General features: G+C 46.0%; 1 protein-coding gene across 12 annotated transcripts in view; it reads right to left on the bottom strand.

Moving 5' to 3' along the window:
* Positions 1-16018, bottom strand: part of TRIO (trio Rho guanine nucleotide exchange factor) — a 363061-nt gene that overhangs the window by 209347 nt on the left and 137696 nt on the right. For 9 of the 12 annotated variants that reach the window (XR_015148618.1, XM_086361236.1, XM_086361240.1 and 6 more), the window contains exons 3-6: positions 12082-12196; positions 4899-5091; positions 1971-2483; positions 5-127 (exon numbers count right to left, since the gene is read on the bottom strand). Coding sequence is in view for 11 of the 12 variants with exons in the window: in XM_086361236.1 (XP_086217362.1) it covers positions 5-127; positions 1971-2483; positions 4899-5091; positions 12082-12196 (944 nt within the window). In the remaining variant the exon portion in view is untranslated. Of the gene's footprint in view, positions 1-4; positions 128-320; positions 457-1220; positions 1343-1970; positions 2484-3413; positions 3438-4898; positions 5092-12081; positions 12197-16018 lie in introns of those variants that run through there. The other 3 variants (XM_086361237.1, XM_086361239.1, XM_086361238.1) reach the window with 3 other exon arrangements.

Genomic DNA, 16018 nt, shown 5'->3' with positions numbered 1-16018 from the left:
TTACCATGCAGTTCATGGCAAAGTGGTTGTGCTGGGTCTGGAGCTCCATGGCATGAGGGTGGCTGGTCCCAATCTCAGTGTAGCTGTTCAGAAACAGGCCCTTGTTGTGTGTGATCCAGTCAAACATCTACCGGGATGAAAAAAGACAACCTGGGATCACTCCCGAGAAAGAGAGGCCTGACACAGGCCCAGGAACCGGACCAAACCAAGGAAGGGCAGCGTCCTTCTGCCAACAACCCCTGCTGCACTGGGGCCCAGAAGATGCTAGACAGCTACCAAGTCACAGTTCTGAACCTGCAAGAGCTACAAGACAATCTTACCTAGGGTGCTCCTTAGACAGATGAGGAATTAAGAAGTAGATACATAAGCAGAGGTCATTCAGATCCCCCAGGCTGATTAAAACTCCAATCTTCTGACTCTCTGCTATACCGAACCACATAATTAGCCACACTGCTCTTCAATTAAAGACCCGTTAGGTGAAATTACAAACTTACGGGTCTCTGGATGGGTGTTGCTCTGCTCACAGATTACTGACAGCAATTTCAATGACTAAGAGATTATGCTCTTTAATGCAAGAAGAATTAAAAAAAAAAAAAATCCCTGTGCAAACTATAAAATTTACCATAAAAACAAAAAGAAATGGGGAAAACTTTAACAATGACACCCCTCTTAAGAGTCAACAGAGATGCTACCTGGAAAATGATGTTAATTATATTGTTCCCAGGAAAACATTTAAGGGAAAAGAAATGACTGTCAATTAACACTGCTTCTGTGATGCGAACCGGAACCTAGGGGCAGTCACCTGCTTGCTGAGTAACTGAAAGGAAGGTTCTCCAGCGTCTCTGACAAGGCGCTACAGCTGAACCTGGAACAGCCCGGGTTTGAGCTGCACGGGTCTAATTACATGCAGATAAATGAAGTAAATGGAGTATCTACATTCTTCAATAAATGAAGAACCTGTATTTTCATTTTACACATCTTTACGTGTGGCAAAAAGTTGTGTTCAACTAGAGATCATATATGGAATCAAAAGAACTGGGGCTGGGGCCTTGATTCTACCAAACTGTTTCAGCCTCTCATCCCCGGGTGAGTCATTCAGCAACTCCTTTGTTTTAGAGGCAGAGAGCACAGTTTGTGGATTTTCAACTTCGTGAGTGTCAACACCCCAACCCCCGTGCTATGCAAGGGTCACCTTAAACAAATAGAGGTTAGAAGCTTACCAAATAATAATATGGGATAATAGTGCTGGACTGTCACCTTTCAAAAGATCCCTTTATATCAAAGACTTCAATAGGCTTTCTTAACTTTATAAAACATTTTCCTGTCCTTGAAAAGGATTCAGTGAGCTCAGTTCAACACAGATCAATTCACCCACATTCACGGCTTGCAACCCTTTCCTCTAAGTAAGTGTCCTGTTTTCACGTTGCTAAGACATTCAAGAGCTCACTCTGACCTGCTGGTTTGACAGGAAACCGTAACTAATTATTGCCTGTTGTTTCCCAGAAGTTATTATTCTTAATTCATTATTCGCCTTTTATTGTGAAAACAAATTCAATAATGGGTCTGAAGGGTGTTTTTCCGCTGGCTTTTCTGGGTGGAAGAGCAAGTATTACAAAAGTACATGCATCATTACTGCTTTCAATAAGATATTCTATAAAGTTTTCACCCTTTTAATTGAAAATATTCATGTCTATCTTACAGGCAATCTAAACCAAACCATCAGTAATTAACCACTTTAAGTTTCTAGAAGAGGCCCTCATGCGCGATGAGAAACGCTGGAAAGCAGACGGAAGGGAGATCTCCAAACTGACACTGCTGCTTTCTAACCAAGGCCATGTGAGTGGCTCGCCTCTCCCCAGCCCTTTTTTTCCGCCCTTTCTCCCAACCAAACCAGCCTCGGGTGCTCAGACCCAGCGACTCAGGCAGCCTCCCTTCAGGAAGCACTGTAGCACCCCAGCCCCATCCGCTACCTTCTCAGCATCCTGCTCGAACAGCCTCAGCTGAAAGCACTGGTCCAGCTTCAGCTTGCGCACGTGCCACATCTGATGCAGATGCTGCCGCGTCGAGTGCAGCCGGTCCAGCGTGGCAGACACCTTGGGTAAGAGGCTCTGCAGGTCTGCGTTGCCTGAGCCCGAGTTCTTTTTGGGAAAGCTCTCGCTGCTCTGAATCCTCTGCAGCAGCTTCTGTCCCTCTAGGTCCAGGTCCTCTATGGGGGCCTTAATCACCTTCTTCTTCAGCTGGGAATGCTCCTCGATCATGTTCCGTGCCCCCTCCAAATCCTGGGGCAACTCCTTCTTGGCGAGGATGTCCTGGAGCTCCTCCAGCCGAGACAGCATGTGGGTCGCGTTGCTAATGTAGTCTTCAAAAGCAAGTCGGATCTCAATCCATTCTTCGTGGTTGTACTCCAAGCAGCCGTCAAACTCGGGCGTTAGCTGAGAAGGATCAACTACTTTGGTAAGGCCTTCTAAAGAGACCATATTTGTCTTAAGGGGAAAGAAAATCACGTGTGAGAAGATGAACCCGTCATACATGGTCTTATCATAATGCAATTTGTAACACTTAACCACAGATTTTCAAACTTGAAGCAAGTAATCCACTTATAGAAAACATAACATACCTTGTGCTGGCCCCATTAAAACAAATGTAAATGAAAAGAAGCATTAGTACACTCGGTGAAAGACAAATTCATTAGAATAACACACGGCTGTTAGTTGGAAAACCTAAAATAATAGAATCATGAATTTCATGACAGCTAAAGAAAGTCGATTTCTTTCCAAGAATGTGGACATTAACTCACTACATTAGGCACACTGGAACATGAGTGACTTTTTAAAAATTTAGAAAATGCTCAAGGGTTAGCAAGAAAGCTGGCAGACGCCCTTCTCACAAAGCTGGAGAGAGAACAAATGTTCCATTCACTTGCAGAGATCCACAGTGACTCTGAGCAGCACAGATATTTATTTATTTATTTTTTTTGATGTGGATCATCTTTAAAGTCTTCATTGAATTTGCTACAATATTGCTCCCGTTTCATGTTTTGGTTTTCTGGTTTTGAGGCATGTGGGATCTTAGCTCCTCAACCAGAGATCGAACCCGCACTCCCTGCGTTGGAAGGCGAAGCCTCAACCATGGCACCACCAGGGAAGTCCCTGAGCAGCACACAGGTTGCACATCAATCACCTACCTAACAATCTAACACTCACAAGGCTCAGGTCAACTACAACCTGGGCGATAAACCTTCACCTCACCCTAACAGAATGTGATGCGGAGTTAATATTACATATGATGCCTCAAGGAAAACATACGGAGGGGGAGTTAGTGAAGACAAAGGAAAAGAGAAAAAAAAAAAAAAAATGTGGCCCAGAGCCAAAAAATAAAACAGAGAAAGGCTTATGTAACCCCACCTTTGTTACCTCTAGTTTTAGAGAAACCTACAGCTGCGTCTCTGTGCTGTTTGGCATAACAAATGGCAAAAAGAGGCAGAGCTAGAAAGGGGGGCGGCTCCTGGCCCAGTACTTTAGCCTGAAATGTGGCCACAGGTTCATTGCTGTCTCATCTGCCCAGAGTTTAAAAACGTCCATGGAGCAATCACTTCACGGACAGAAGCAGGTGATAACGTAGAGAGAAGGTCAACAGAAAAACCGGGGGAGGAAACTTTAAAGGCCCAGAGGGAGATAGCACAGCGAGACGAGCAAACACCTACAGACCTTACACCAACAAACTGCTATGTCTGCTTAAAATGTGTATCATCAAATACAGCACATTTTACATTCTGTGTCAAGAAAAGAACCGATATCTGACAAACTGTCCTCCAAACTCACTTCGTCTGGTGTGTAAGATAAAGGCTTACTGGTTTCACCTTTCACCTCAAATTCAAAAACTACATGCAGATTTCAGGTTGAAAATCAGTACCAAGGATCCAAATTTTAAAATGCAATTCATGTATGCATGAAAAGACTCTGAAAGGTGTAACATGTAACATCAAGCTTAAGAATTAATATTGTGTGATATGTTTAATAGTAGTATTGTTGTTAACCTTAAAATACATGAATACATTCACTATAACCTAATGTTTGGGCAAAGCGGCTAGATGAACCATCTAGTCAACTAAAAATTAGCATTTATAATTAGGAAATATTTAAATTTTATTACACAATATGGCATGAATCAAGTTTCCAGCTGGCCAGAGTACCTTCTCCCCATAATACTCTCATGAAACCAACTGCATCAGAGCTTTGTCAGAAGCCTGGGAGCCTAAGGAGAGGAGGTTCCAGGGGAAGGAGAGTCAGGCAACAGGTTGAGGGCTGTTTTACACACTGAAAGACAGCAACCTTGTGTGCTAACTGGACCCAGGGCTCCGCCCGGGGTTTAAAGAATCGCTCCCTTTTCGTAAATGAGAGACCTGACGTATCAAATACAGAGCAGATGGTTCGCTCCAACATTAATTAAGGACGCGATAAAAAAGTCAGTCTCTCCCACACATCTCCTCAGGAACTCTGAGGCTGGGCATTTCTCCCTATTATTCCCTTATTTCCACAGCTGGGGTTAACAGTGAGGCCTCAGAAGCCACCTAAAGCCACTTGCGCTCAACAGTAAAGCTATTTTATCCCATGAAGTGAAAGGAAACAGGCTTCTAAGACACACAGGTTACACCCCAGCAACCCCACCACCCAGGGACAAGAGGCCTGGAACCTAACCCCCAAAGAGGATAAGGTGACAAACCAACCCGTCTTATTTAACATAATGACTAACTTTACACGTCACTTGTAACTAAGATAGGCAGCTTTTGCTGGATACACGGTTCTGAAACATCTATAAGCAGCCTGCAATGACGACAGAAAAGCTTTTAATAAACCACACCTACTGGTTGAGTTGGTCTGGCTACACGGGGAAGTTACCTCAAATTCAAATTTAGAACTGCCAAAATTAGTCCTCTGTTTCTGCCAAAAGTTGTCTGGCTTGATTATCAGCGCGACATGGATGCAGCAGGGGAAGGACTCTTGTAAGATCTTCAGCAGCGGCTTGATGGAGTCCCACTTGGACCCGCGCATGTCCACAATCACCGTGAACCCTCGCTTGCAGACTTCTTCACTGGAGAGAAAGAAAAGGCAGGTTGACACCATGCCAGGGCTCACCCCTGTGTCTGGTCGGAGGCTGGCCTGGCGAGGAAGGCTCTGCCTCTGTAATCCTGCTGTGGGCAGGGCGGGTCCCTCCACCCACTGCCTGGCCGTCCCGCACTGGTACCCAGGGAGCTGCTGGATTCAGAATCCTTACCAAGAGAGCTTGGCTCTTAGCCGTGCTTCTCGCCCTCCCTGGTGCCTTAACGGAACAGACTAACTATACCTGCAGAGGGTTCAGCCTCCAAAATGTTCAAGTCTTTATGCTGTGCCATGGCTTTTGCATCTTGTCTTCTCTTTAGGAGAAAAGCAGTGACCACCCTGCCCATCTCTCTGGCCTTGTGTGCGTTAACTGTTCACACACGCTGCCGAGTAAGGGTGAAGGGCCACTAAACAAGGACAGAGCTAAACAGGGAGGGAACCCTGACAGCACACGCAGAGCCAGGCGCAGCAGTCACCTGGGCTCCAGGACTGCGAGGAGCTGGGACCACTCACATCAGCGTGTGCGAGCTTTTGAATGTCCCAGTTTATTCCCTTTAACCTGCCTGGGACCCTGAGTTCCCTCGCAACTTCTCAGGTGTGGGTCACCAGCCCCGGGGGACCCCCCCATCTGGCAGGGTCTGGGGTACACTTATTTTCATGGGATTACTGTGTCTTATTTGTCCTTGTCAGCCGGTTGCACTGAGAGTGCACAGGCCACAGAAAACACGGTTGCCTCTTAGCAACAAGTCAAGGCAGTGCTAGGAGTCACTGTATTCTTCTCTCCAAGTTCAAGCTGTTAAACAAAAGAGCTGGTTTCTCTTAAGAATGTCCTTGATGAAGACATAAAAATTATGAACCCTATTAAATCTCAACCCGAGGACACAAGAAATGCATATAAAGCATATCTGCAATAAACGAAAAAACAAGGGCTTCCCTGGTGGCTCAATGGTTAAGAATCCGTCTGCCAATGCAGGAGACACAGGTTCAATTCCTGGTCGGGGAAGATCCCACATGCCGCAGAGCAACCAACCCATGCGCCACAACTACTGAGCCTGTCGAGCCTGCGTTCTAGAGCCCATGCTGCACAATAAGAGACACCACTGAGATGAGAAGCCCGAGCACCAAAATCAGAGAGTAGCCCCGGCTTGCCACAACTAGAGAAAAGGCCTCAAAACAATGAAGACCCAGCACAGCCATAAATAAATAAATAAAATTATAAGTTAAAAAAAAAAAAAGAAAAAACAAAACTCAAAGTGTCCATATACATGGGTTAAAACTCCATAGTCTCCCCCTCACACCATATACAAAAATAAACTCAAAATAGTTTAAAGAATTTTAAGACATGACATCATAAAACTCCTGAAAGAGAAAACAGGCAAAACATTCTCTGACATAAACTGCAGCAGTATTTTCTTAGATCGATCTCCCAAGGAAAAAGAAACAAAAGCAAAACTAAACAAATGAGACCTAAACCAACCTAAAAGCTTTTGCACAGCAAAGAAAACCATCAACAAACCAAAAAGACAACCTACAGAATGGGAGACAATATTTACAAATGATGTGACTGACAGAGGTTCATATCTAAAATATACAAACAGCTCATATAACTCAGTGTCAAAAAAACAAACAAGCTAATAAAAAAAGGGCAGAAGACCTAGACAGACATCTCTCCAAAGATGACATACAGACGGCGGCCAACAGGCAGATGAAAAAATGCTCAACGCTGCTCACTATTGGAGAAACTCAATCAAAGCTACAATGAGGCAGCAGCACCTCATACCAGTCAGCACAGCTGTCATCAGAAAGTCTACCAACAAATGCTGGAGAGGCTGTGGAGCAAAGGGAGCCCTCCCACACTGCTGATGGGAATGCTGGTGCAGCCACTGTGGAAAAGAGTACAGAGGTACCTCAAAAACTAAAAAGACAGTTACCATATGATCCGGCAATCCCACTCCAGGACAAACATACAGAGAAAAAGGAAAACTCTAATTCAAAAATTAGGGGTGCACCCCAATGTTCGTAATAGCACAATGAACAAGAGCCAAGACATGGGGACAACCAGGTGACAGTCAACGGAGAACTGGCTTCTAAAGGTGTGATATACATATTTATACACACAACGGAATATTACTCGACCATAAAAAACAAAGAAATATTGCCATTTGCAACGACACTGATGAACCTAAAAGTGAAGTGAAGTCAGTCAGTAAGTGAAGTAAGCCAGATAAAGACAACTTCATACGGTGCCAATTACATGTGGAATCTAAAAAATCATACAAATGAATCTCTATACAAAACAGAAACAGAATCAAAGACATAGAAAACAAACTCACGGTCACCGAAGGAAAAAGGGAGACGGGGAGGGATCAATCAGGAGACAGGGACTAACAGATACAAACTGCCGTACATAAAACAGACGAGCTACACAGGTTTACTGCACAGCACAGGGGACTACACTCGGTGTCTTGTGATAACCCACGATAGAAACAACCTGAAAAACAAATGTATGTATGGCTGAACAATCCTGCTGTACAACTGAAACTAACACAAATATCCTAAGTCAACTCTACTGAAAAATTTTAATTAAACACTTTTTTAAATAAAGTGAGCCCACTGTAGACAACCGAAAAAAAAAGAAGCACGATCTCAACTAAATTTAAGTCAATCTCACGCTCCCTTGCATGAGCTTTTCCGCCTTCTTGCCCTCCCCACTCCCACACACACCATTCTTTTCCTCATTGGACTCTCACTGTTAGAATAACTCACACTCCAGGTTCCTGCGACAATCACAGCAGTGCAAGGGGCCCATCACCAAAACATTCCCAGAAAGTCTGAGGAGATAGAACCTGGACACGTGATAGCTCACAGTCCTAGGAACACAGACTTATCCGGCGGCCCCCGGCTTATCACTCCAGCGTGGGACACAGTGAGGAGTGATCTGATTCGCTTCTGTATGACTGTGAACTTAAAGAGAGGTCACCCTTGACTCCTCAGGCAATCGCTTTTCCTGTCTCAAGCAGATCCCAGGCCAGGATCCGGGGAGTGTCTCAGCCTCCTTCATAAATCCTTAGAGGCAGCTGGCACTCCCAGAAATGTCTCCCGAAATCTCCCAAGTCACTGAAATGAAGCGGCCTGGCCTCCCTCGGGCACTAATGGGGTCTGCTACCCTGCAGGAGTCCATTCAGTAGGAGCTTCTGGGCTCCAGAGGTCCTCGGGGCTAGACCAGCCTGAGCGGGAGGATGTCCACATCTGCTGTCCAGCGGGGACCGAGGCTCCAGACCCTCAGGTCCTGCTGCTGCATCCCAGAGATGCACCCCAGAAACGGTCAAACCACAGCACTGGGTTCGATAGTTGTTATCAGGTGCTGTTTAGGGCCTGGGCTTCATAGGTCTTCCCCTCATTGAGGTCAATTCTCTGGCAGCCTGTCTTTCTGTTCACAGAGCACTATGCCGTGTGTACATAAAACTACAAAGCCACTCCACTTGACAGGGGCTTAGAAGGAATCCTGAGTAACTCCAGGCTTAACAAAAGGAATGAGCTGGAGACAGACACAAGCGAAAGATGTCCTGAGCTTGTACAGTTTACGGAAGGCTTAACTAGTCACCTGCCTCTGCGATCCAACTCACAAGTTCCCACCGGGGACTTCCAAGGAACGCGAGCAGCAGACCAGCCAGGCTGGGAGTGCCCAAGCTCCCCACCCGTCCGTCTTTACAAGTTGAAAGTGAGACATTGTGAAGAAAGCAGTGACCTGCAAACACCCCCAAAGCCCGTTCTAACTTCTGAGCATCCAGTGAACAACTACGGCTGCTACACAAGGGCTCTGGGCCATGCCTCTACCTCCAAAACACTGCTCATTCGAAATTGAGACTTATTAACCAGGTATTTTATAGCAGTTTTACCTAAAAGCTTCATTTTAGCTGTGAGATTAAAAAAAATGTAGATAAAACTTAAGTCCTTTTTCAATGCAGGTCTCTAGAAAAGAGAAAGTCTTCTTTTTTCATTTCCTAGATGAAGAAGGTATCTTATACAAATGTTCATGAATGAATCAACTCAGAGTTTCACATGACTTCATTGATGACCAAAGAGCAATTTATCCATTCAGCTGCTATGTATATGTGTGCTTGCATGCATGTATACTCAGTTGTGTTCCACTCTTGGTGAGCCCATGGACTGTAGTCCACCAGGCTCCTCTGCCCGTGGAATTTCCCAGGCAAGAATATTGGAGCAGGGTGCCATTTCCTCCTCCAGGGGATCTTCCCGACCCAGGGATTGAACCCATGTCTCCTGCATCTCCTGCATTTGGTAAGTGGACTCTTTACCACTGAGCCACTTGGGAAACCTTAGCTACTATAAATCATTCTAGAGAAGACAAAACATTCTAGTTAGTATAATTCATGTGTTAAGAGCAATAAACAACTTAGACATATACCAAGATTAATGTGACTTCATCTCTGTGCAGGAGTCCCAGGTACACCAGCAAGAAATTCCACTCTGACTTCTCTCCTACTCATTTCAAGGAAAAGTGTCCTTGCAAATTAATCATATGAAAGTCAGTCTATTACTCTAATTGTTTTGTTTCTTTAGAAAGGGAGAGGGGAAAGGCAGGTGTCCCAAATAACAATACTCAAAACCAGGCACCACTGCTCAGATCACACTGATGTTTAACTTCAAGGCCGTTCTAGTGGAAAGACAATCAGGAAGCCACGCAGAAAAAAAAGAGACAAGAAGATCTGGCTCTAGGACACGTGGCAAGAAGGAAATGATTTGAGAGAATAGCATTGAAACATGTATATTATCATACGTGAAATAGATCGCCAGTCCAGGTTTGATGCATGAGACAGGGTGCTCCGGGCTGGTGCACTGGGGTGACCCAGAGGGATGGGATGGGGAGGGAGGTGGGAGGGGGGTTCAGGATGGGGACACATGTACACCCATGGAGGATTCATGTCAATGTATGGCAAAAACCACTACAATAATGTAAAGTAATTAGCCTCCAATTAAAAAAAAAAAAAAAGGGAAAACTACTGAAGGAAAGCTGAAAGGCGAATATGAAAAACAGACATTACCGTACTACAGCTGAGGCAGCAACCATGGGCAGACACCATGCTGGGCCCGCGTGTAAATAATCCTACTCAATACGATGATCTAACAAGCACAGATTACTATCACAAAGATCAGAAAATTCATAAATATAAGTAACCAGGCCAGCCGTCTGACCCTGCCCACACGCTTTCCTGGATAGCACTCTCTCCACGCCTGGGAATGCGTGGTCCTGTGACTGTGTGGCCAAGGTGTAGCCAGAGGCTCCTTCATATTGCAGAAAATGTGGGATGGTGGTGGACTGAGATAGGAGTCCCACAGGGACCATCCCCTCCACTGTCCAGGACTGTTTATATCACCCTGAAACTAACAACAAATTATCAGACTCAGAAATTAAGAATAAGTGAGCCTGTAGGTAGGTCCCACCAAATTCTCACACCCTGAACCTTCTGATGATGATCGCTGATCCCTTCGTTTGGCTTAAGCCGGAGTGCTCCCACCTCTGCAGGCCCCCTGGGGGCAGCGTGGCTCTTTTCCAGTCACTGGAGGACCGGAGTAGGCCTGGAGAGGAATCTCTTTGTTGCCACTGCCATTTGGACCACTATGAAATCTTCCTCCGTTATCACTTGATAAATGCATCATCTCTCTTACCTGCTCATTAAATGAACCAAGAACAAGAAAATGGCATTTCCTATCGTCCAGAATTGTAAATACAAAGGCAAATCCAGGAAATGAAGTGAACTGTGTTCAGTGGTTCTAGGGTCACATCAGAGAGAAACAAGAAGATGCTGGAGATGTACTATATTTTGTGGGGAAAGCAGACAAGATGGGCAGAAAGTGATCATTGTTGGAGCCCGAGGACAGGCACGGGGGCACCTGCTTCTCTCCAGTGCTGTTTACGCAATTCTCAGGACAAAGTTTTGTGTCTCTGTTTAAAGTGGGTCATCAGACGATCGACAACATATGTGTATCAATTTTTCTATGGCATCAATGAAAGAAAAGGCAATTTTTTAATATTTACAGTCAACACAGATTTCAAGACCAAACAGCAAGTTGCCAAAGTTATATCCAGAATTCCAACAACGTAACTGCTTTTAAAGGATCACATGGATGGAATTCACCTTGTTCACTTAAACTCCACCACAAGCGTCATTTAGGGGGTCAGGGATTCCTTTCTTCTTCTGCACTGCCCTCTGTACCGCGCTCTTTGTCACCATTAGCACAGCACATGGCACACAGTGAGAGCTCAGTAAGAGGTGGCCATGAACTATGCCGTATTTATAAGTGACAGAGCAGTAAATAACTTCTAAGACTCTTTCCAATTCTATGATTTCAACAGTTCAAGGAAACACCAGAGTAAGACAAAGGGGGAAACTTTTCCCACATTTTTAACCCCATTAAGGGGCCCATTCATGTGTCATCCATGACGTGTGATAGCTTTCCCACAAAGGACACCCAAGAATGCGAAGAAAAACCCAGGAACTCCCTCCGGAGGTCAGCCCGTCCAGACCAAAGCTGACTTGCCACAGCCATGCTGAGGAGGGGGTCAGCAGAGGACAGGGCTGTCTCCCAGGCTGGTGTCACCCTAAAGGGGTTGGGGGCGGTCACCAGCCCCCTGCGGTGGGCATCTGTTAACATCTGCCTGCACCCCGAGGATCCACGAAGCAGTCTCGGATCAGGGCCCCCACCGCCTCTGTGCCACTGCTGCCTTGGGCACCACACCCTCACGTCCCAGCCCGGGGGGGCACCCCACCCCACCCCACCTCCCGAGGAACTCAGCCCTTCCCGCCCAGCACCCAGGAGGGAAAGTGTCACAGGAGGGAAACAGGGAGCAAGAATGTGATTCCATCGTGGCAGCGCCTTGCTGGGACCCGTGTTACAGGGGCCTGTTTTCCCGGGAGGGGCCAGATGGATGGCGAGCGGCCAGGCCCCCCGCACTCACCTGGGGATACAGGCCAGGTAGGAGATGAGCCTCCGGAGGTCCTCCTGCCGTATTCTGTCATGGTTGCTGCGGGCCGGGAAGGTGAGGATGGGACCCCCGCGCTTGTCTCTGCCACCTGCAAACAAACACATGCGCACAATCAGACACCAAGGGGAGGACGCGGCTCCTGAGGCCCGCAGGCGCCCAGCATCACCACCGCCCGCCCAGCCCAAAAGACCTTCGAGAGGCCAGTGCCCCCGCTCCACTGGGACCAGCGGCAGGGCCACCCGCACAGGGAGGGTGTCCCAGAACCCTGTCTCCTTCCTACAGGGGGTCTGTTTCCTCCCTTCTTCAGTTCTATGGTTGGAGAGAAAAAGGGTCACGTTCACGTGCTTCCTTTGCCTTAAACTTCACCTCCTCACACCCCCTCTGTGTCTCCTCCCCTCAGTCTCTCTGCATCTCTTTGTCTCTCTGTCTCTCTTTCTCTGTCTCTCTCTTCTCCAGCACTTTGAGTACTCTCTCCCAGACATTCTAAGCGTTCTCTTTACTACCAACCAAACGGCTTTGAATCTCAACAGGAAAAAGACAGGATTGTTCACCAAACTCTGTGGATGACGACTTCAGAGAAGCTGGGATCCCGGGTGCCCTCCCCTCTCAAGGGCAGTAGCTGACCCCTGTGGTCAAGCTGCCCCACGCTCTCCAAAAAGCCACACGAAAAACAAAAGCGAGAGGGAGACATTGGCACAAAGAATTTTAAAGCAGAATGAAATTAGCTTAAGAACTTTATAAAGATTTCATTACATATTAAGTACAACTCTCACATGACAGGCCTTTGACAGAAAAGTAGAAATATTTCTCATTAACATATATACAACCTAAGGAAGTCTATGAGTATATCTGAATATTTTTGATGGAACTGCCACATTTATTTTATTATTTCTATCAAGGGTCTCAGAAAGAAACACAGAGAAAGAAAACTGTTGTTTTCCCAAGTGTATACTTCATTTAATTTTATAGCTCGGTCATGTCGTTTCAGAAGTATGGTACTGACATCGCAAAATCCAAGCCACAATATGAAACTTTTCATTATTTTCTCATCTTAATCGTTTACCTATCAGCAAAGGTAAATGAAAATGCAAACAAAACAAACAGGAGACCAGATTCTTCACTTTACGGATGCTGAAAACTTATTCAGCACAAGATGTTGGTATTTTAAAACACATTTTACCAACATGGGTCTTTACAATGTCCTAGGATGACTGACAGGCTTCCCTGGTGGCTCAGTGGAACAAAAAAAAAAAAATCTGCCTGCAATGCAGGAGACACAGGATCAATCCCTGGATCAGAAAGATCCCCTGGAGAAGGGAATGGCAACCCGCTCCAGTATTCTTGCCTGGAGAATTCCACGCACAGGGGAACCTGGCAGGCTACAGTCCATGGGGTCGCAGAGTTGGACACGAGCTCCTGCTAACAGTACTGACACTTAATGCTGATCCTGAACGCTTAAACTGACCCACGTGTACTGTTAAGTCGTGCAGTCCAGAAGAGTGTTAAAGTACTTATAAAATCAGTAACTCAGGTATTAAATGTGGTCAACAACTAAACCACAGCTGACACGTGCTAGGTATGGCATCGAGAGCTCTGATCTGATAGTCACAAGATCCTGTTTGTTTCCTCCTGTCAGCTTGATCAGGAAAGACACTGAGGCTCAAAGAGCTTGAAGTCCAAGGGACTGTGCCAGCATGTCACAGCTGGGCTCTTCGCCCTGACGAGAACTTGTATAATTTTCAAACTGGTGGCTTTAGTTCTTCATAAGTAATAAAAATATCAGAAGGAAAACTAAATGAAGGGCCCCTGGGCCTTTTATATGAATGAAAGGTGCTCTTAGGAGGGGACAGTGGTACTGCTGTAAATGACAGAGTATCATTAGGAAGTTATCTTCCAAAATACCAGATAGTATTCTGAGGGGAACATCACTGGCTGGAGTTTTTTTTGGAATACCTCATGTCTCCAAGATAAGACAGGTAACAACTGCAGTATTTGTTTCCCAATATCTTTCATTCTTTTCAAAAACGAATCAATCTCTTTGATCAAAAATATTCTACATCAACATATACTACAGAAACTTGAGTTTTAAAAAATATCTATTTGTATTAACACATTCACCCCACGTTTGGTAATCAGAACAGCATCGTACATTGGTCAACACCACTCTGAACTGCTTTTAAATGCAACATAATGTGTGGTTCATCAGGGAGACTGAATGCCCATGACCCCTGCTCGAATGGCCCCCCTCGGGGAGTCTTCATATCTCTCAATGTAAGCAAGGTGGGCTCCAGCATGGCTATGAAGACAAGTAGAATCCAGAATCCGCCCATCAGAGACGGTCATGGGGGAGTCGGCCTGTGTGTGCACACTGCACACAGCTGTGCTGTTCACTCCAGGGCTGAGGACGCAGGTGTGTGCGGAGTGCTGGCCGCCCCTGCGACTGCTCCACTGCCAACAAGAGGCGTTCCCGGGCTGCTGGTGCTGAGGAGGACCCGGAGAGCAGCCGGCAAGCTCATGAATGGGCCCTCATTCGTGCCGTAAAAAGAGCTTACCTAAACCTGAACTTGAATTTTAAGATAGAGAGGGAAAAAATCAGTTTGTCTTTTTTCCCTTTCACATTAGAGTTTCAGTAAACTCACCATGATTATTTTAAAGTGAAAGTGAAGTTGCTCAGTCGTGTCCGACTCCTAGCAGCCCCATGGACTGCAGCCTACCAGGCTCCTCCATCCATGGAATTTTCCAGGCAAGAGTCCTGGAGTGGGGTGCCATTGCCTTCTCCATTCCCGATTATTTTAAAACTTCATCAAAAATCCCTTATGAAGTAAAAAATGGCATATGTGTACTTCGTTGAGTCCTGCTCTTTGCGACCTCATGGACTGTAGCCCATCAGGCTCCTCTGTCCATGGGATTCTCCAGGCAAGAATACTGCAGTGGGTTTCCATTTCCTTCTCCAGGGGATCTTCCTGACCCAGGGATTGAACCCGTGTCTCCTGCACTGGCACGTGGATTCTATACCATTGCACCACCTGGAAAAATGGTATATTCACCACTGACGAATTTGATTATCTGCTTTCACTTTCAAACCTCCCTGTATGGGGTGCATCTTCTGATCCGTGGTGTGTCCGTCAGTGACAGGCAGGTGCCAATCATCCAGGGACCCCTCCCAATGGGGTTAAAACTTAAAAATCTTAGAACCAATGAAATATACTAGTATCACTTCAGAAGAACGTGGTCTCTAAACCTCAGAGAGCTTAAAAATCAGCTCCACAGATGTCTGTTTATATTATATTTCCCAAGATTTAGCTTGGTTGCCAATGTCACAGAAGATACACAAATGAAAATACTGACTGGGTTAGGAGCAGAAAAGCCACAAGCTCACAGTTCTTGCTTCTGAACTTATAAAAATAATGACATTATAGCTCATAAAAGCTCCATCTACTAGACATACTCTATGTGTCTGATGTCAACTCCCAGTCTCATGGTGAGGTGGGATGGACAGAGTCCCACTTTGGTGGTGGTGATGTGGTTTAGTCCCTCAGTTGTATCTGACTTTGTGCGACCCCAGGGACTGTAGCCCACCAGACTCCTGTATCCAGGGGATTCTCCAGGCAAGAGTACTGGAGGAGGTTGCCATTCCCTTCTCCAGGGGATCTTCCTGACCCAGGAATCGAACCCAAACCCCCTATATTGCAGGCAGATTCTTTACTGCTGAGCCACCAGGGAAGCCCAAGTCCCACTTCACAGATAGGAAACTCAGTGATAAGAAAAGGGTGGGAAACCCATTTCCTGCACCTACCAACGTCTGTCTACTAAGCTGTCTAGGAGAGTTTCACAGTCTCTGCACCTCTGTGCAGAACCAAAAACCAACAGCTTGTTAAGGATTATCTGTCTATCCAAATGCTCAGTTAGT

The sequence above is a fragment of the Bos grunniens genome, chromosome 20 (assembly GCF_055505025.1).
Source record: "Bos grunniens cultivar Pamir isolate PY7600 chromosome 20, Bosgru_T2T1.0, whole genome shotgun sequence".
Classification (NCBI taxonomy): Eukaryota; Metazoa; Chordata; class Mammalia; order Artiodactyla; family Bovidae; genus Bos; species Bos grunniens.
The sequence above is the reverse complement of the archived record's forward strand: the minus strand, read 5'-3'. Positions and strand labels throughout refer to the sequence as shown.